At 51.5% G+C, this 19,798-nt stretch overlaps 2 protein-coding genes and 1 long non-coding RNA gene across 6 annotated transcripts in view; all 3 read right to left on the reverse strand.

Annotated features, from left to right (window-relative positions):
* Positions 1-5,532, reverse strand: part of SMURF1 (SMAD specific E3 ubiquitin protein ligase 1) — a 45,432-nt gene extending 39,900 nt beyond the window's left edge. For all 4 annotated transcript variants that reach the window (XM_068207163.1, XM_068207162.1, XM_068207161.1 and 1 more), the window contains exon 1: positions 5,271-5,532. In XM_068207163.1, the coding sequence (XP_068063264.1) occupies positions 5,271-5,325 (55 nt within the window). In that variant the 5' untranslated portion in view covers positions 5,326-5,532. The remainder of the gene's footprint in view (positions 1-5,270) is intronic.
* A 4,021-nt stretch (positions 5,533-9,553) lies between these two features.
* KPNA7 (karyopherin subunit alpha 7) lies at positions 9,554-16,225 on the reverse strand. Its single transcript, XM_068207165.1, has 10 exons — positions 16,065-16,225; positions 15,302-15,434; positions 14,674-14,761; positions 13,730-13,998; positions 13,175-13,257; positions 12,463-12,726; positions 11,889-12,122; positions 11,382-11,564; positions 10,787-10,936; positions 9,554-9,771 (listed from the first exon to the last, which is right to left on the reverse strand). Exons 1-10 carry the CDS (start codon positions 16,125-16,127, stop codon positions 9,691-9,693), a joined length of 1,548 nt encoding a protein of 515 aa, XP_068063266.1. The 5' UTR covers positions 16,128-16,225; the 3' UTR covers positions 9,554-9,690.
* A 2,448-nt stretch (positions 16,226-18,673) lies between these two features.
* LOC137483798 (uncharacterized) overlaps positions 18,674-19,798 on the reverse strand; it is a 39,974-nt gene continuing 38,849 nt past the window's right edge. Inside the window, exon 7 of the long non-coding RNA XR_011004647.1 lies at positions 18,674-18,695. This is a non-coding gene — a long non-coding RNA (uncharacterized lncRNA). The remainder of the gene's footprint in view (positions 18,696-19,798) is intronic.

A 19,798-nucleotide genomic window follows, 5' to 3' on the forward strand; every position in this document is an offset into this window, starting at 1 on the left:
AAAAACTGAGGGGGCTCGCTGATCTTTATTTACAGTGGCAATTTCAGCAGCCTTGGAGCTGCTGTCAGTAAAGTTCCTCTACCCAGCACACAGAAAATCGTGGTATAAGAGCAACCTCCTCACTGAGAAATTCAACACTAGTTGTATTTCCCTGGAACTGATGATTAATTTTGAAACACAAACAGAAAGGATGATGCTACAAAATCTTAGAAAAGTGATAAAGCTGTTTCAAGAAACAGATGAGAAAACTGTTCTTAGACTGGTGGGCAGTATGAAATAAAAAAAGAAATCATGAACTGCACAACCACATCCCAAATTCCATTTCTTTATATGAAGACATTCAATTTGACAAAAGAAAGTTTCAAGTCAGGAATAAAGTAGTTATTGTTTCTACTTTCTCTGCCTGAGGGGGATATTCAAACAAACTCCTTTTGGTGATTTAATTTACTTCCACCAGGACAATGGTGCTGGCACAAATTTGACTTACTGGGAGAAGCAAAAAAGGAGACTTGCTCCCCATAGCCTGCCCAGAAGAAAAGGCTGCTCTTTGGATTCCCACTTTGGCAGCCCAAAAATGTCAGCTGGCCAACTGCAAAGGCTGTGCTCTCCACTTCCTCCCATGAAAGCAAAATTTTATTTTCTTTAATGTCCCTAGAGTTACATGCCCTGAGCCTCTTTGCCATTCCTATCCACAGGGCTCTGAACAGCCACGAATTTACCTTCACGAGAACTGCTGCTTCCCAAGGCAAATGGGGAAGGGAAGCAGAGGGAGATGAAGTGCCTCGCTCAGCATCACACAGGAAATCTGCGGCCAAGCTCCGCACGGAGCTCCAGCCCCGCGCTCCAATCGCAGCCGGGGCCCCGCTCCCAGCAGACGTGGGGAACAGAAAATCCTTATGAGAAGAAAATAAGGAGACACGGATTTCAACACACTCCCAGATTACCACACTAAATAAATTTGGAGCTACCCAACTGCTGCTTCCCGCTGTGTCCCCCATGGCACAAAGCTGGCTCGATATTAAATACCAACTGCCAGGGAGGCTGGGATGAGCAGCCAGCTCTTCCTGCCCCAGCGCTCTTCACCTGGAACCAGTGGTCCTGATGCCCAACCATAAAACTACAGTCAGCCCATGATGTATTTACCATGTAAATTCATGGTAAAGAGAGATCCCTACATATTCACTGTTCCTGAACACGGGACAGGAAAGTGTCCAGGTCACCAATATTAGTGTTGCTATTGATCAGTCAGTTAACTCAGCACTGGTCAATACATTAGTCATGAAAGGGAAGTAAAACATCCTGACATTAGGGACATGCTTTAGCCTGTGCCTTTGTAACAATCCTAAGTGAACATTGCTCTAATGACAACATAATGTTTTATCTTCTACTCGAAGTCACTGTGCTCTTTTATGGATTCCTTGAATTACAAATGCAGAAAGTCCCAAAGCCACCCATTTACCAGCTATCAACTGACCAGACTTCGTGGCTGGGGCTTCCCTGAACTGGCTGACTACACTGAGCTGGAAGTGTGTGCAGGATACTCATCTGTGTCACTTCCTCCCTCTTCCCCTTTTTTTGCCACTGCTATGCACAACAACCTTGCTTATAGGAATCAGATTTATTACCTACAAATTCCCTCTGGCTCCCTTCTCACCTCACAGCAACCATCTGCTTCATCATAGTCTTCCTCACTCCTCCCTGATGCTTCTGACACCGCACTTTCTTACCCCTCACACCTGGGAGGATTCTCACCTACACACACCTTTCAAAACTGCCCCCACAAGCAGCAAACCTTCCCAGGCCAGGCTTTCCAGGGAGGAATTGAGGACCACAGTGAAGTGAGGTGCTTGGAGAAGATTATTTGGATCCTCCTGTTACACCAACTCTGGCCTCTCTCTTAAAGAAGCTATTTTGCCATCAGTCCTCAACACAGCCATCTGACCGTGTATGTAAGATCCAGCTAGGAACTGATCCTTAAAGTTTAACTTTCCTTAGTTCCACAATGGCCCCAGAAGCCAGCCAGCTTTTAACACCTCAGCTGAGACCCTACTGAAAAAGCCAGAACCAATGAGATCAGAACCCAACTTGCAGGTTTTTTTTGGTTAAATTCTATGTTTAGTCCATTTCTTCATGGCCTTTCCAGTTCCACCTGCAACCTTTGCCTACAAGCTACCTGGATCGGGGTGTCTGCCATATCCAGCACGATGAGACTGCAGTCTTCACCAGTGCTTGTGGGTGATACAAGCGTGAGCAAGGCGTGTGTAAGCCTTGGAGATGATGAACTCTTTGGAACTTTCCCAGGGAACAACAGCAAACAAAGGTTTCAGAGAAGCACAGGGGTAAAAAAGGGACACGTGCTCCTTGAAGGCCCCCTGGTCCGTGGATTGTGTTCCTCCTTGACCCAGCAGACCCTGAGTACATTTGGCAAGGACGCGCACTCACAGGATCACTTTATTTTTCCATCATTGTGCTGGGTTGCACTGTGCATTGCACTGCTGCGCTGCCCTGATGACAGCACAGATAGGAAGAGACCACAGATTTAACAGGAAGTTTTCTCTTACTTTGCCTAGAACTGTTCCAAGGGACAAGAGACAAGGCCAGAGTATCTCTGGCTCTTGCATCACCAGCTGGGGTAAAGGCTTTAGTGGAAAGAAGAGGAGAAACTGAGATATGACAGGAGATTAGCATATTTGAGATCCACAGGCCACAAAGTCATTTTAACCTGTCATGCAACTCATTATTATATTGAGGTTTTTAGTATTTCTGCACAGGGTGCATTATTTGCCCTTTTACTTCATTACAATTTGCATCAGGCTAGGACTGACATCATTCTGTATAAGCTGGGAGATCACTTCTGCTAATCATCAGCAGACTGAGAACTTTTATATATTCACATAAATAACCCCAACACTCTGCTACCACAAATACCTTTACAAAAGATGAGGAAAAAATTATGTCTTTAAAAAAAAAAATCACAGGAGATTCAACACTGTTCCCTTGCCATTCACCCAGTGACACTCACAGGCATACTAAGTGGTATTTACACTGCTATTTTCAGTACTGCAAAACTTCAATGGTGCCTAATCACAGGAAACACAATGCAGGTAGTAAATCATAACAAACAAGGTCCTCTGTCTCGATTTAAATGTGCTCAAATCTCCCAAGAGCCAAGGAGATGAGAAAACAACAGCCAGGCTGGCTGCAGCTATTTGAAACAGGTAAGTCAGCACCCCAGTCCCAGCCAAGAACACTGCATTGCCCAATGATTCCAGAGCTAAACCTCTCCCAGAGCAATTTATTTCTTGATTAAATACAGCAGTTTTTGTCACATCACCCAGGTTTCCTGCTTGTAAAAACAGAAGATGTTTTTGAGCAAGCAGGAGATTTCTTCAATACAGTTTAAAAATGGGGAGTAATAAAAAATAAATCTACCAAGTTGCTCAATAAACTGAAACTTCAGTCTGTTCCAGGAAACATTCCCAGCCCAGAGAGAAGACTAGTGTATGCTAAAAGTAAAAAAGCATTTTGCTGCAGCATTCAGCCTTTAAAATTAAACTCAACAGCTTCTCTCTGTTATTTAAATGATCTCCTCCAGCTCAGAAGGGCTATGACCACGGCCTAAGTTACTTAACTCACATTTTTATTGACTGACTTGCATAAATATAAGCCACATTAAGGACTGAGCTGACATTTGGTATACATCACCACAAAACTCATTTCAGATCAAACATCATTCATACAACCTAAAAATATGTCCAGCCTTCTCCCATCCAAGAAAAGGATTTTCAGATTTACATTATCCTCACAAACTCTGGTCTTCTGAAGCACAAGCAGTGCAGAATCAAAGGATTAAAAGAACACCAGGATTTTTATTTTTTGATGATCTGCCTCTGAGTGTGTTATGTGCCAGGAGCAAGTTAACCTGTAACTGCAGTTTCACCAGCACCGTTTTCTCATCATTTGCCTATGTTTTATGCACCCACACACAGAAGATCCCTCTCCAGGGATCAATTTCCATCACCCAGTGCAGCACTATGGTTTCTCCAGCCCAACTGACCTCCAAACACCCACTTGTTGCCTTTGAAAGAATGAAATGGAACTTATTTTTTAATAATTCACACAGCAGTCCCAACAAGCAGGAACTGTGTCTCTCCCCATTAAAGAAGCAGGCTCGGCATCGACCAGAGCAGCTTCCAAAAGACTTAATCCAGATCTTTCAGGGTCCAACATAAATTGGTTTATCCATCCATGAACCCTCCAGAGGCCTCACACAGAGGCAGGACAGACACAGCTCTGGGTGTCACCTCCTGCACAGGAAAGGAACTTCCAAAGCTGAATGCCACAATGTGCCAGGTGAGAACAAGCTGAGAGGAAGGAGGGAAAATTAAAGAAAAACACACACACACACAAAAAAAACCCCAACAAAAAACCCAAAAAAACCCAGCTAAAAGCAACTAACTGGGTATTTTCTCATTAGCAACTGAGTTATCCTCCTCGGCACATGGGAGGCTGGGGGGTTGTTAATTAAAGTGAAGTAAGGCAAATTATGAAAGGCTTTGCTGAAAGCTAGTCTGTGGGAGAGGTGGCCCTGGGAATCCTGCTGGGAAACGTGGAGAGGAGACCCCAGGGAGGGGCAGCATGGTCTGGAGGACTGGAAGGGAGAGCACAGGGATACCCCATGGGAGAGGGAACAGGGAAAACCCTGGGAAAGGGCTGGGAAGGGGGAAAGGTGTCACAAGGATGCCCCACACAGGGAAGGTGCAGAAGAGACCCCACAAGTGGGCAGAAGGCAGGGGAGAGTTATCCACAGGGATCCCCCTCATCGAGCGTGCAGGAGGGACCCCATTGAGGGCCAGGCTGCTGGAGGGGGTGGTGAGTGTCACCTTCCACGGGGAAGGGTGCAGGAAAGACCCCAGGAAGGAGAAGCGTGCCCGGACCTGCTGGAGAACGAGGGGACACCGAGACAAACCCCCGCCCTCCTCAAATTTATGCCACCCCCAGGGGGCTCAAGCACCCCACGCCGGAGGGGCGGGAAAAAATATAAATACACAAAAGCGCAGAGAGGCTCCGTCGGGCCACAGAGGGAGAAGCGGAACAGAAAAACGGGGGATAAAAGTTCAGCAAGGCTGGGAGCTCGGGCCCGGCCGCCCCTCCCCTCACAGCCAGGCCGGGGAGGGGGCGAAGGCGCCAGGGGAGGGGAGGGGACGGGACCCCGGGCCCAGCCGTGGCTCTGCGGCCACACACGCACGGTGCCGCCGCCGCCCCGTTACCTGTGAGGCGGATCTTGATGCTGGATCCGTTCCGGCGGGTACCGGGATTCGACATCGCGCCTGGAGGAGGAGGAGGAGGAGAAGGAGGAGGCGGTGGCGCCGAGCTCAACCGGCGGCCCCGCGCAGCCCCGCCATGCGAGCCCGCCCGCTCCTCACGATGCCGGGAATGCCCGGATCCGCGTTCCGGCGGCCGCCGCAGGCTCAGCGCCCTCAGCCCCTGCCTCAGCCGCCGCCGCCGCCGCGCCCGCCCGGCCCGGCCGCGGAGAACCGTGGCCACGCCCCCGCCACGCCCCCGCGCACGGCGGAGGGCGGTGACGTCAGCGCGCCGAGCGGCGTGGCCGCGTGAGGACGCCATGAGGAGAAGGTCGGCGCGGGGAAGGTCGGGGTTCGGCGCATGCGCGGGAGGGGCCAGGGGAGCGCCCCCTGGCGAGGGGAGAGGGGAGAGAGGAGGAGTTCGGGAATGGGGGAAAAGGGATGGGATTGGGGATTGGGGAAAAGGGATGGGGAAAAGGGATGGGATACAGGGGAATGGGGGAAAAGGGATGGGGGAAAAGGGATGGGATGGGATGGGGGAATGGGGGAAAAGGGATGGGATACGGGGGAATGGGGAAAAGGGATGGGATACAGGGGAATGGGGGAAAAGGGATGGGGAAAAGGGATGGGATGGGGGAATAGGGGAAAAGGGATGGGATATGGGGGAATGGGGGAAAAGGGATGGGGAAAAGGGATGGGATATAGGGGAATGGGGGAAAAGGGATGGGATACGGGGGAATGGGGGAAAAGGGATGGGAAAAAGGGATGGGATATAGGGGAATGGGGGAAAAGGGATGGGATACAGGTGAATGGGGATGGGATACAGGGGGATGGGGGAAAAGGGATGGGATACGGGGGAATGGGGAAAGGGATGGGATACAGGGGAATGGGGGAAAATGGATGGGATACAGGGGAATGGGGGAAAAGGGATGGGATACAGGGGAATGGGGGAAAAGGGATGGGATACAGGGGAATGGGGGAAAAGGGATGGGATACAGGGGAATGGGGGAAAAGGGATGGGATACAGGGGAATGGGGGAAAAGGGATGGGGGAAAAGGGAGGGGATGGGGGAATGGGGGAAAAGGGATTAGGGAAAAGGGATGGGATATGGGGGAATGGGGGAAAAGGGATGAGATATGGGGGAATGGGGGAAAAGGGATGGGATATGGGGGAATGGGGGAAAAGGGATGGGATATGGGGGAATGGGGGAAAAGGGATGGGATATGGGGGAATGGGGGATGGGGGAATGGGGGAAATAGGGATGGGATATGGGGGAATGGGGAAATAGGGATGGGATGGGGGAATGGGGGAAAAGGGATGGGGGAATGGATGGGGAATTAGGGAATAGGGATGGGATGGGGGAATGGGGGGGAATTAGGAAATAGGGATGGAGTGGGGGAATAGAGAGGGAATAGAAGGGGAATTAGGGAATAGGGATGGGATGGGGGAATAGAGGGGGAATGGGGGAAAAGGGATGGGATGGGGGAATAGAGGGGAAATTGGGAAATAGGGATGGGGTGGGGGAATTAGGGAATAGGGATGGGTGAATGGGGGAATAGAGGGGGAAGTAGGAAATAGGGATGGGGTGGGGAAATGGGGGGAATAGAGGCAAAGGAATGGGATGGGAGAAAAGGAATGGGATGGGAGAATAGAGGAGAATAATGGGGGAACGGAGCAGAGTAAGAGCAGGATGTGGGATGCCTGGGGAATGGCATAGGGGCAAAGAGAGGTGGAATGGGAGGAATCGGGGTGCCTAGGGCTGTCTTGGGATGAAAAGAGACAATGGGATCCCTTTGAGGGCCCCGGTGGTGAATGGGTGATCTCAGGGGTGCAACAGGGGTGACATGCAGGGTAGCAAGAGGGTGATGGGGTGCGTGGGGGTGAAGAGGGGCTCTCCCAGTGGCATGGAGGGTGTATGGGGGAACACGGAGGGAGCGCAGGGGTGCCTGCAGGTAGCATAGGAATGTAAAGGGGTCTTAATTTGGGGCAAACGCCACTACAGGCAGTGGCAGTGTCTGTTCCAGCTCCAGAAATAGGGCAGCACCTCCTCACTGGCTATGACACCCCAGTGGGAGGGTGCCAGGTGGGGAATGGACTCTTTTCCCAAGACAACACAAAGGAAACAGCCCCAGGCTGTTAGATGTTCGGAAAGATTTATTTACTGCTCAAGCACTGACAGGGGCCCAGGGCAGCAGTGGAATCCCCACTCCTGAGACTGTTCCATGGAGCAGAGGTGGCACTAAAGGGGTAGAAGCTGATAGAAGTCAGTGGATGATCTTGGAGGTCTTTTCCAGCCTCAGTGATCCTCCAACTGCTCCTCTGGGGCTGGGACAGGGGAGGTTTAATTAGAAAAACTACATTTCTGTGCATCACAGGAGGGAGGCTGAGCTGCCCTGAGGAAGCACAGCAGCATCCCCCCTTCACTTGTGCCCCTGGATACCCCATCCCATTCCCCTGGGAGGAGGGGACACCTCCACTGCCCCAGAGCTGAAGTTGCCCTGGTGGCTGCTGCCGGTTCCTGGGGCTGGCAGGGGAGGGCAGCGCCCCGGGCCAGGCAAGCAGCTGCCTGCAGGTCACTCACACACCCACACAGAGCCTTGGTGATCCTCCAGGCACTGGGCCCAGCTCTCCAGCTGCCAGGGCAGACAGCAGGCACATCCCAACACTTTTTAAGAGGGACACGTTGTCCTGGCCCCTGCCTTCAGGGGAATATTTTAAGTTACAGACACAAGGATGGAAAGGAGCAGCTCTGAGCCCCTGGCTCTGTGTAATACCACCCACCACAGATTTATGTCCAGCACGTGCAGAAAAAAGAATCCAAGAGATTTCCTATTTCTTTTTTAGTCAGAGCATAAGCATAGAGCAGCTGTAAGGGGCAGCCCTGCCTGGCCATGGGAAAAGCCAACTGGGATGGTCCACAGAGAACCACAATCCAAAGTCAGGGCAGGCACACAGGCCTCAGCTCTGTGTCTCCGGTGGCACTGAGGAAACAGCTTCCTCACATTCCTTTTACCCAGGGAACTGTGGCCACTCCCAGGTGCCCAGCAGCAGTGGAAGCCCACAGAGCCCAGGCAGCACCAGCCCTGGTTCAGGTGCATGTTCAGGCAGTGCTGTATCATGCTTTAAAGTCCATACTTCTGGATGTAAGAAGCACTTTGCATTTCATCAGATCCCAGTATTTGAGTATTAAATAAGTGATACTCAGCCCTGCTGAGTTCCCCCAGCCCTGCTGTTCTCCCAGAGACCACATTTACTACCAACTCCCTCTTCCCTGGGTGGCCTGCAGGAGAAATGCATAGATCCTCTGATGAACAGAGCCAGGGAAGAGGAAGAGTCTCTGTTTCCTGAAGAGGAGATTTTCCCTCCAGATTAAGCTGCCTGTCACATCACCTCCCACTGCACCTGAGGCAGCAGAGCCCTGAGGCCACCCAGGGGCATTTTGAAAAGCCAAACCACCTAAGCAAGGAGGGAAAGCTGCTCCCTCATCCTGCCTTAAGCAAAAGCCTTTGAGGTGCTTCAAGCCCTGGGGAGCAAAGGATTGGGGAAGGGTCTGCTGGGAACCATCAACACTGCAAGGATGGAGCAGTGGCCAGCAACTTGTTGAGAACCCACAGCACAAAACCTTTGTGCCATGGACTCAACTCCATCCTCACCTTAGCTGGAGACCACACTTGGAGGGCTTGGAGAGAAGGAGAACAAGAGCCAGGGACACATCATGGAAACCTGAAATACAGGTCCTTGGAATTAAAGGGCAGAGCCAGATCATGGGCTCCAGGCTGATGGATGGCAACAGGGAAGCTGCAGCAGAGGTGAATCACTGCCCCTGCACTGCCTCCAACGACTTTCCTTCCAAAGGAGCAGCATCTGCTCAGCAGCTCCCACATCCACACTCCAACTCTTCCAGGTGAAGTAACACACAGCAAGGCCACTGACCCACCTGGCCCTGGCTCAGCTCCTTCCCCACAGCCATGATGATGGTGCCTGAAGTAGGGTGAAACATCTCCCAAACAGTTTTTTAGAGCTACTTCAGCCACTCCAAGTCAAGCCTAGAAATTTCAGCACAAAGATTTGGTGGCAGGATGCTACTCTCCTGCAGTTTAGTGTACTTAGAGGAAAGATTCCACCTAGAAAACTTGCCCAGGGGCTCCAACACACTCCTGCAAGGCCTTAAGATGCTGTTGGAAAAAAAAACAAGCCATGTCATTTGCAACAGCAGCTTAAAGGAGGGGGAAATAACTAAAGGCAAAAGGTACAAAGCCAAAAGTGCAATTTATTGACAAGTTTCAGAAGTAAAAAGGCTCAGCATCTCTGCTCCTCATGGTTTGCATGTCTGAGCTCTTCCAAGGTACCTCCACCCACCAGTTTAGAGCTGTGTCATGCTTCATCTTCAGAAGTTGAAATCTTGTTTCTCCACTGAGAAATCATACAGCCCATCTTGGCCAGTCTGGGGCTCCAGGTTTATATTCTCCTAGGAGGAAAATCGGAGATCACTTATAAGGTCTGCATTTGAATAAACCTAAGCTTTTTACAGCAACTCTGTTTTATTCTTGTTTTAAAAATCCTGTTAAGCTCAGCTTGACTGTAACAGAGCTCCTGGAGGCCAGGCCAAGGCTTCCTGCTCCTTGCAGCACCCTGAAGCTGCAGTGTCCCTGCAGCCCACACAAAAGCAGCCAAGCCTTTGGGCTCAGACACCAGAAGCAAAAGGAAATAAAAGTGGCTGCAGTGGTAGAGCTCACTGAAATTAAATGGCCTGCTTGGAACAGCAACAAGCCAGGACTGCTCAGGGAGATGTTCCCCTGGCATCCAGCCCCTCCAGCAGGAGCTGGTGTGGAGAATTCCCTCCACACTCTCACAGGGACACCCCACAGACCCTGCTCTGGCAAAGGACTAAACCAGACCTTGCCTCCTGCTGCAGCTCACACACAAACTGCACCACAGTTCCAAGGTCTGCCAGACCTCTAAGCCTCTTCCCTGATGTTTTCCCATCTGCAAGTCTAAGGCTAGGACCAAACATGGCATCTGTGATAGTCACTGGACACTTGCAGCTCCTAGCTGGTGTCCTATCCTCTTTTTCCATAGATTCCTTACCACGAGAAGGGTCAAGTAATCCAAATGCAACCTGAGCACTGTTATCAGCTGAGTAGGAGGCTGCCATTCATAGTGACAAGCCAGCTCAGCTCTGAAGGAGGAAACTTCTCCACATTTGGTATTCATATCAGTAACTGCAGTAACTCCAGCTGATGCCAGTTTAAATTCCAGCAGCAAGATGCTATCAAGGCATCCATGTCTGTTGTCCAACTCATTGGCTGACAACCCTGAGCTTTTACAGACCTTTAAAAACACCTGAAAGAAGCTGCAAGGACTACTCTGGTCACATGGAAGTCTCCTCTAAAAACCTCTTCCAGTATCCTTAAACTCAGTGCTTCATTCCAGTGTGTAATAACTTCACTTTTTCAGCTGAGAAACAGCAAGGGCTCACATACCTCACCAGAGAAGTATTTCTCTATGATGTCCAAGGCAGCTCTGTAGACCATGTCATTCTCATGGTTTTGCAAGTCCTCGATTTTCTCCAGACCATCAAGTTCTTCTACCAGCAGACATAACTTCTCTGTCTCTCCCAACTTCTCAGCTGCCTGTAACAAAGCCAGGCAGGAAAACAGAACATCAGTAACAGGTCTGAGATGGTCTTTTCTGTAATTACAACCCTGATCTACAAGTCAAAGGTTCACAGTGCCTTGGTGCCACAGTGCCTCAAATTTATGGTCCCTTCCTGATGCCAGGGATGTGACTCTGGTGCCTGTGGAATACCAGTCTCTGCCTGCCAAACCAGTGAGCAGGGAATGAAGAGCAGCACTGGGAACTCAATCTTGCCAAGCCCTTTAGACAACCCAAGGGTATCCAAGACAAATTTAGACAATATGAAGTCTCTCTTACTCCAAAAATCAACAGTCATTGTTCTCACCACACAATGTGAGCATTTGGCTCATTCCTTGCTGCTCTTTGGGAGAAGGAAGTCAAAAAGATGAGACCTTATCAGGAAGAGATTAAAAAATGGCATCCAGGATGAACAGATCTCACCAGGAAGAGATTTGAAATGGTGTCCAGGATGATCAGGATGGTTTTGCTGTCTTTGACCAAAAGCAGGTTGAGCAGAGGTTTGAGGACCCCAGAACGGACGAGCTCCACCACCTGATCCACTGTTGCTCCAGTCGTGAAGTTGGCCACTACCCACACAGCCTCCTTCTGAGCCTTGAAATCACCCTGGAAAAGCAGCACAGCAAAGGCATTCCCAAGCTTTAGTATGCTCCAGGATGGGCATGAAGGATAACCATTTCCCTTATCTGCAGCTTTCCCAGCCCCTTTGGGTGATCCATGGACACCTGGCAAAGGTGCCAAGGGCAGCTCCAAAATGTGTTTCCATGCAGGTGTACTGACAAATAGGGATGCTTAGGCTGCACCAAAGATCTCAACACCTCTGAAACAGCCTGCTCAGGTGGCTCTGGGGCCAAGGGCTTCATAAATGAGCCATCCCAGGCCTCCTGAACCTCACATTCCTCCCTCAGCAGCCCTGTGCCCATCCCTTACCTTGTCAAGCAGCTCCACCAAAGGTGGCAGTAACCCACAGGTGATGATCTGTTGGATCTGGTGGGAAGGCCCTGCTGCTATGTTGCTGAGGGTCCATGCTGCTTCCTTCTGAATCACTGACTTGGTGTGCCTCAGCAGCCGGGGCAGGACAGTCAGGGCGCCGGCATCGATGGCTTCCTGGGTCTGCTTGTCTGTGCCTGTGACCACATTCCCGATGGCACGGAGAGCTGGAGTCTAGACAGAGATTAGAGGAGATGAGGAGAGTCCTTACCTCAAGGGATACACATCAGAAAGCCCAGCAAGATCCCTCCGTAAGTGCTTGATCCTTCACACAAGGAGAGCACTGTGGGTGATGGCTGTTTATTTACAGCCCTGTCATCCCTCGTTTGCTCTAAGCAGCTTTAGAGCCTCTATGCAGCCTCCAGAACAGAGGCTTGACAAGCAGGCAGTCAGTTCCATGGGCTGAGGGGACAGCACACCACAGCTGCCACATAGAATAAGGGCACATGCCTTCCCTATCCTCAGACCTTACTACATCAAGGGACCACAGGGTGGAGATTTGGTTGTTCCCTACCATAACAATCAAATCTGGGCTTTCCATGAGTTCCACGAGCCTTGGGAGAATCCCTGTCTCCACCACAATTTGGATGCGGTCATTGCAGCCATCAGTCAGGTAGGAAACAGCCCAGCAGGAGTCAGAGATTACATCCTTGTCCTCATGCTGCAGGAGGATGACAAGGACTGGCAGAATCTTCTGCACAGCATCCAAGGGAGGGCAGGGGTTCTTGTTCCTGCACAGGTTTGACAGTGTCCAGGTGATGTTCCTCAGGAACCCAACCTGAAACACAAGGCAGGTGTAAGATCCTTGCTGCCCCCAAGAGCCTCTCAGTCTGTGTTATCCTGTGAAGGTTCTTACACAGAGACAGAACAGTGGGGCAGGCACCATTGCAGAAGGGCAGAGACAAACCAGAGCAGCACCAGGAAGCTTGAAGGGCAAGTTCAGCCCTTCCACATGCATATGCAAGTCTGCCTTGCACCAGTTCCATCTTATTCCTAGCCTGATACAGTCAGAGCTGGAAAAGAAAGCCAAGGCTGGAAGAGATCACATTGACTCGAGTGTCTGCTTGGCACCCCCAGCTTTGTGCATAGGCAGGACCATAAAAGCAGTTTAGAGCAGGGTCTCGTTCAGTTATACAAACAGTTTGTTGTGCACAAGGCAGACAGTGGACTCACCCACCACCCAGTGCATTAGGAGCTGTTAAATCAAGAAAATGAAGGTTATTTACTGGAGTTGAAGGTGACACCAGAGCCAGCAAGGGAGGAATCACATCACGAGCAATAAGAGCATCCCTGTAGATAGGGCCATCCCCTGAACAGACAAAAAGGGCTGGTCACTGCATCTGCCCAAGTCATAATACAGTCAACATCAAACAGCAATCAGACCCGCAGGGCCAGGGCTGGGTGACCCACCAGCCACACACCACTAGGCATTTCCAGGTGGGAAGGATTTACTGGGCAGATTGGAGTGCCAGCAGGCCAACCAGGCATGACCCATTCTGTTCTCCCTATGGTGACATTAGTGGGTTCAACCACCCCAGCAGGACAGTCTTGCCCTTGGCTTTGGCCAAAACCCTCTTGCACAGCCAACACAGGATCTTAAAGGCTGCCAGACAGCACTAAGGAGATGAAGAGTTATGGGATTCAATAGGGGCAGCAGCTTGGAGACCAATGCTTTATCACCTCAGCAGAATCAGAATATTCCAAGTTGGAAGGGGCCCACAAGGACCATCAAGTCCCTGGCTCAGTCAGGGGCCTCCAAATGCCCCTCCAGGTCCTCTCACCTGCGATGTTGCCCAGGGCCCACACCGACTGCTCGCTGATGTGCATGTGTGGGGAGGACAGCAGGGAGATGAAGGCTGGGATGGCCCCTCCCTCCACCACAGCCCTGGTGTGCTCCGAGGTGCCAGAAGCAATGTTGGTCAGTGCCCAGGCTGCCTCAAACTGTAGGGCAGCATTGTCAGCACGGCCCAGGAATTCCACCATCTTGGGAATGATCCCCAGCTCGATGATCTGATTGATGGGGGGGTCCTTGTGCTTGGACAGAAGTCTCCTGTGAGAGAGGACACAGCACAGGCAGCCATGAGGAACCCTGCATGGTGCCACCACAGCCCATAGCCCTGTGGCCAGGCACAAGCCTCAGCAGAGGGGTTGCCATACAGAAGGAAGACACAGCTAAAGATGCTGAAGCAGGAGCAGGCTGTGTGTTGGAAGTAAAGCCCCGACATCCTCACAGTCATACTCGCTGGGAATGGTGCTTAATAGTTTGAGCCAGCCAAGGAAACACCAGCAGGGATGCAGCCTGTCCTGGACCCTCAGGAGACACCCCTGCTGCCAGCTGGGTGATTATGGCACCCTGTGGTCCTTTGTGTCCCCACCCTTGTGGGGACAGCCCTGCTCAGCACCAACTCTTTACAGAGCCAGGCTCTCCAGTCCTTGTCCTGCCCAAGCATCTGGCACTCGATTTCTTGTGGGATCCTACATAATTCCTGGCACAGCACAGGCACAGGAAGGGGCAGCACAGCCAATCCCTTGGTTGGGTTCGTGCAGGACTGTGAGCCAAGCATGGCACAGAGGCCACAGAAAAGGCACCAGCTGAGATTCCCACGGGCAGTCTGGGTTACCAGGCTCCTTCTCCCTTTGCCATCTCCCTGGAGTGCTCCCCAAAAAGGAACTTGCAGCCTTTTGCCCCCAGGTCCCAGAACAGCTCCAGCAGCTGGGCACATACCTGGTGGCCTGGGTGGCAAGCAGCTGCAGCTGGGTGTCTTCCCCATTCACAGCTTCCACAATCTCCTCCAAGGATGGCTGAATAATCTGTGTCACAGGGAATGATTCAGAGTCAGCCGGGGAGCTGGGACTCCCTCCGGTTTAATCTCAACAGTCAATCAGCTGTCTAGACCCAGCTCAGTCACCACTTCATATCTAAGCAGTGTCTATTCTTTATGCAACACAGTTTCGAGATGAGGCAGAGGAAGACAATCCACAAAAGCCTTCAAGGCAACTAATGCTTGTAATCAAGCAGTGAGAGTCACTGACACCATAATGGGCCTGTGAGCTCAGTAATTACCCCTGGCTGTGCAGGGAGCCAGACAGGAGCAGCTCCCAGTGAGCCAGAGCACCAGCCTGTTCTACCTGCCATCAAGGGAGGCCAGCAGGACATCATCACCATGAAAAACTGCACAGACAAAGGCCAGGCAGTCTGAAACACTCCCCAGCACTGGGCATGGAGATCAGGAATGGCACCAGCTACTTAACCCAGGTCACCCCAGCTGGAACTGGTAGTGGCCCAAGGAGGGGATGATTCCTGCTGCACTGATCCTACCCAGGTGCAGAGCACCAAGCACTCACCACCTCAGCTGCTCTGTCTGTTCCCAGAGAGGGATTCTCCTCCTTCAAAACAATGGAAATGTTTCTGCGCTTCAGGATCTGCTCATCCTTCTTGGCTTTCCTCAGCTCAACGTTCACCTCCACCCTCTGCCTCCGCAGGGTCTGGGAGGAAAAAGAACACCATCCCACTCATAACTGCATTGCCCCATTCCCCAGGGAGCTCATCCCTGCAGCCCTCTGCTCCACATTTCCCACAGGAGGAGTGCAGAGCCAGCATCTCCTCACTGTGGCCTGGAGGATGATGTGGGAGATGGGAAAGAGGAAGCCTCTCCCTCAGTGCCTCCCAAGGACATGGGCTGCTGGATGAACCAGCAACCAGTGGGTGTTTTTAAAAGTAGATTTTCTGACCCTGAAAGGCAAACCCTCATCACCTCCACTGGCTTAAATCAAGCTGACAGATCCTACACCTGACATCCCATACCAGCCCCAACTCCTCAGGGATAATGGCTGTGGAGCAGCCTGGGGCTGAGCCATCTCCCTTCTCCAGCCCACAGCCACGCACTCAAAACTCACATCCCCCTGTGCCACCACGCTCCTTGCAGCCCAGCCAGCCACACACCACATCCCAAAAGCCACCCAAACATCCCAGCTGAACTTATCCAGAGCCATTCCCCTGCTCCCTCACACAGGTAGATTTAGGGCCATGGACCTTGAGAAGCCTCTCCATCAGCTCCTGCCAACAGTGGGCTCTGCTGGGGTCCAAAATACTGGCACTGGCAGGTGGGTACTCACAGTTTCATCCTTGCCTTTGTTCTTGAACAACTTCATGTGCTCGCTGTGCTTCCTGACCGGCATCTTGGCAGAGTTGAGAGAGATGCTGGAATCCTCACGTGCTCTTGGGGGTCAGCACAGAGCAGGGTCAGGTCACAGCTGCCCAGAACCATCCCCTGCCAGCCACTGAAGGGGCTGGGACCCTCCACTCCCACCAGCAGCCTGGGCCACACATTTCCACCCCACACTCCCAGCAAGGGAGACACTGGAGATCCCCTGCCCCAAGCAGGGCTTGGTAGGATCCTCACACACTGCAGCTGAGCCACTGAACTAAACACAAGCACAAACTACCACTTAATATCAGGCTACAAAAATTACAGCTGCTGCAACCCCAGGAGGAAGCCAGACACAGACACCCCATGGTGACAGGAACATCCCCTTCCTCCAGCCCTGACACTGAGGCTTTTACATTTACTTTGATACACAACCCCAACCTGGCAAAGCCTCTTGCCTCCAAAAGGAGCAGCTCAAGGTCTGGTTTAAGGACACACGCCACATCTAAACCTCTCACTCCACCACAGAGCCCAACCTGGCTTCCTCCACCTGTACCCCAACTAGGAAAGGCCCATGGTCACATGCAGGGACACAAAGTGACCAAGTTCAGCTGATAAAAAGAGTTCTGGAAACCCAGCAACTAGTACAGGCTGCCAGGGGAACATCATGAAATAGGGACAGGTCAAAATAATTTCTGAGCAACCCCTAGCAAAAGCCAGAGATATACACACAAATAAACCAAGACCTGGCCTTCAGACAGCTTTTGTCAGAAAAATAAGGCTTCCAGCCAGCATTAAGGGAGATACTTTCAGAGCAGACACCATCATGGGACCCCTAAACCCAGGTTGTGCATCAACACACAGAGGGGCTGATCCCACACAGATGGTGCCTCCTCTCCTCCCCTACAGGCTTACAGCCAACACCTGCAGCTCAGAACAGCTTCCAAGGACTCCCTCACATCACCCTTTTAAGTTCAAGGTTTCAGTGTTTTTCTCATTCTCTCACCCTGTTTCCTGTCCCAGTAACCAAGGCCAGGCACCAGCAGCATCAGCTCTTATCCCATCCATCCAGCTGCAGACCTCCTACAGCTTCCAGAAGGCTGAGCCACCCTTTAGCTCAACCCACCATCCCTCATGGCCTTAACCCTGACACCCAAACATCAAGATCTGCTCCCTCCCCTCCTCTGTTCCCCCAACAGAGCCAAACACCCCAGAAAGCCTCTTTTGGGGAAGCTTTCTCCACCCCATCCCAGCAAAAGGGCACCACAGCCCACCCACTGACCCCAGCCAAGCCCCAAACAGCCAGGAACCTCACAATGGGGTATAAGAGAATAAACAACCACACAGCACTGCAAAGGATGAAAAACCCACTTACTCTAACTCTGCCTCATACCACACCACCCTCAGCTGCCTCTTTTATTCCCCCCATGGGGCCATGCATCTCCAGTTCCCCTCCACGATTGGCTCTTCCCAGGACAGCCCTCATTATCTGCACCTGGATGCACCTGGAGGAGGAATGGTGGTGGCTGTCTTCCTGTCTGGGCCACCACTCAACCCCCCAGATCTCCTCCCTCCATTTATGCTTTGGCCTTGTTTTTGGCCAAGACCCTTTGTGGGTAATGTCAGCATGTACCTGTACAGAGTCCTGGCCTCTGGGGGACAGTTTGGGCTCTGCCACCCCATCACTGTGCAGGGCACAGGCAGTTTGGGGTGCCCCTTTTTTTGTCTGCGTAGCTTGTGGGTGGTGCTGCAGGCCAGGAGAGCACCTCCTCCAGTCAGAGGGGCCCAGGACCAGGGAGCCAGGCAGAATCAGCTGCACAGAGGTTCCAAGTGAGCCAAGACAGGATTAAGCAACTTGGAGCATCATCAGGCACTGAGCTGCTGGCTGGCACAGCAGGGAGGTGGCAAGGAGAGAAACCCAGCAGGAACCCATTATCTCCATGAGTCCTTTTGGCCAGGAGCTGCTGGGCAGCTCACAAAGTGCTGTGTTCTGTGCCCATGACAGTCTCCATCAGTCAGGAGATATTTTCATTTATGAGCCCTTGCCCCAGTCCTACTCTTGCTGCTCTGGCCAAGAGGGACAGCAGCTCCCTGACCCCCAGATAACCACTGCAGCAGGGCTTGGCTGCAGCACTGTGGGCACTTCTGGGGACTCTGAGGTGCTGAAGACATTGTGGCTTGGCACCCCCTCCACACCATCACCTTTTTTAGCAAAGCCTCATAAAACCCTCTTGGTGTGTGCAGGGGTGCCAGCCTGGTCCAGCTGATGGGGAAGGGAGAAGCAGTGTTTCCCCAATGGTTAGGGCAACAAAAGATATTTAATTAAAACCTGACTTTAAACTACTTGACATCTTTTTCTATGAGGGAGATGGAGAACAAAGACACTCAGAGCTGCAGGAAGGTGATGCTGGGATGCAGATGGGAACTGCACCCTCCACACCCCTGGAGAGGGTGTGCACTTTCCAGCTGTGCACACAGAGCCATTCCAATCTAAATTATAGAAATTCAGGGAACAACTAGTATTGCCCAGTATGGAAATACCTATGGAGATATACTGTGCAATCCACTGGCTGCTCTAAGTCCTGGGGTCACACCAATTCTGCATTTCAAAGCAATTAAAATGAGTTGTACACAGCCTTATGTGGAAGGTGATAGGAGAAGTGTGAGAAAAGACCTTCAGATAAATCTGTTGTTTGTAGGCATTAAAAAGCCAGTTGTGCTAATCCTGGCTGCTGTGATTTTAAGCTTCAAGTGCCACCGGTTGCATTATCTTGTTTCTTGGCTGCTTGAGACAGGAAAATTACATTTCAATTGCTTTTTAATTCAACTTAATCTGGTGCAAAAGTTAGCCTGCACCCTCTAATTTTGTTTTCTGAGCAGTTTGTTTCCACTAATTCCTAATCAGCCAACACTAAATCAAAACAGGCCTGGCTCAAGCTGAAATAGATGAGTCCTCGCTACCTTGCCAAGCAATTTAATTAAATTGGCTGAAAATCACACCCCAAGGTAAGTGGGGGCAGCTTCCTGCACAGGCCAGCCCCCAGCTTTTGGTCCCCTGCCTGGAGAGCTCTCGCCCAAGGTGCTGCAGGATGTGAATGTGAAACAAGGCTGGGAGAAGTTCATGGTTATCCCAGGCTGCTCTTTTTCTCCCTGCTCCTTCCATTCCCTCTCCACCTGCCAAGCACAATCAGCCCCATCCTGTTCAGTTCCCTGTCACTTCCAGCGCACAGAGGGAGAGGATGGGGAGAGAAAAACACGTGTAATGGATGAACATCCCTCTCCTTGTCCTTCACTCTGGTCCCTGATGTCATGAGAGGTGGCACTGCCATGCAATTGACCCCAGGAACAGGCTGAGGATGAGGGGGGTGGATTTGAACCTGTGCTGAGGACACAGAGAGATCAATGCTTTCCAAATGGGGAAGGGAACAACCACTGGAGGAAAGAAAAGTTTTGGGTTTCAGCATAATAAGAAGGTATCACAGCTAATGGAGAGGAAAGGAGATAAAACCCTAAATCTACATGACAGTGTCCCCTGAGCTCAGCCTTGTGTGTTGAAGCTGAAAATCCACATTGCGACAGGTATGAGAAGCTGTGGTTCCAGTGCAGGGTTTTTTTTTGAGGCTGTTCTCCCCCACTCTGCCACCCTTCACCCCACACTGCACCTCAGTGAGGCTCTGACTGGGGTAGACTTGAAAACACTCA

The sequence above is a fragment of the Anomalospiza imberbis genome, chromosome 16 (assembly GCF_031753505.1).
Source record: "Anomalospiza imberbis isolate Cuckoo-Finch-1a 21T00152 chromosome 16, ASM3175350v1, whole genome shotgun sequence".
In the NCBI taxonomy this organism is placed as follows: Eukaryota; Metazoa; Chordata; class Aves; order Passeriformes; family Viduidae; genus Anomalospiza; species Anomalospiza imberbis.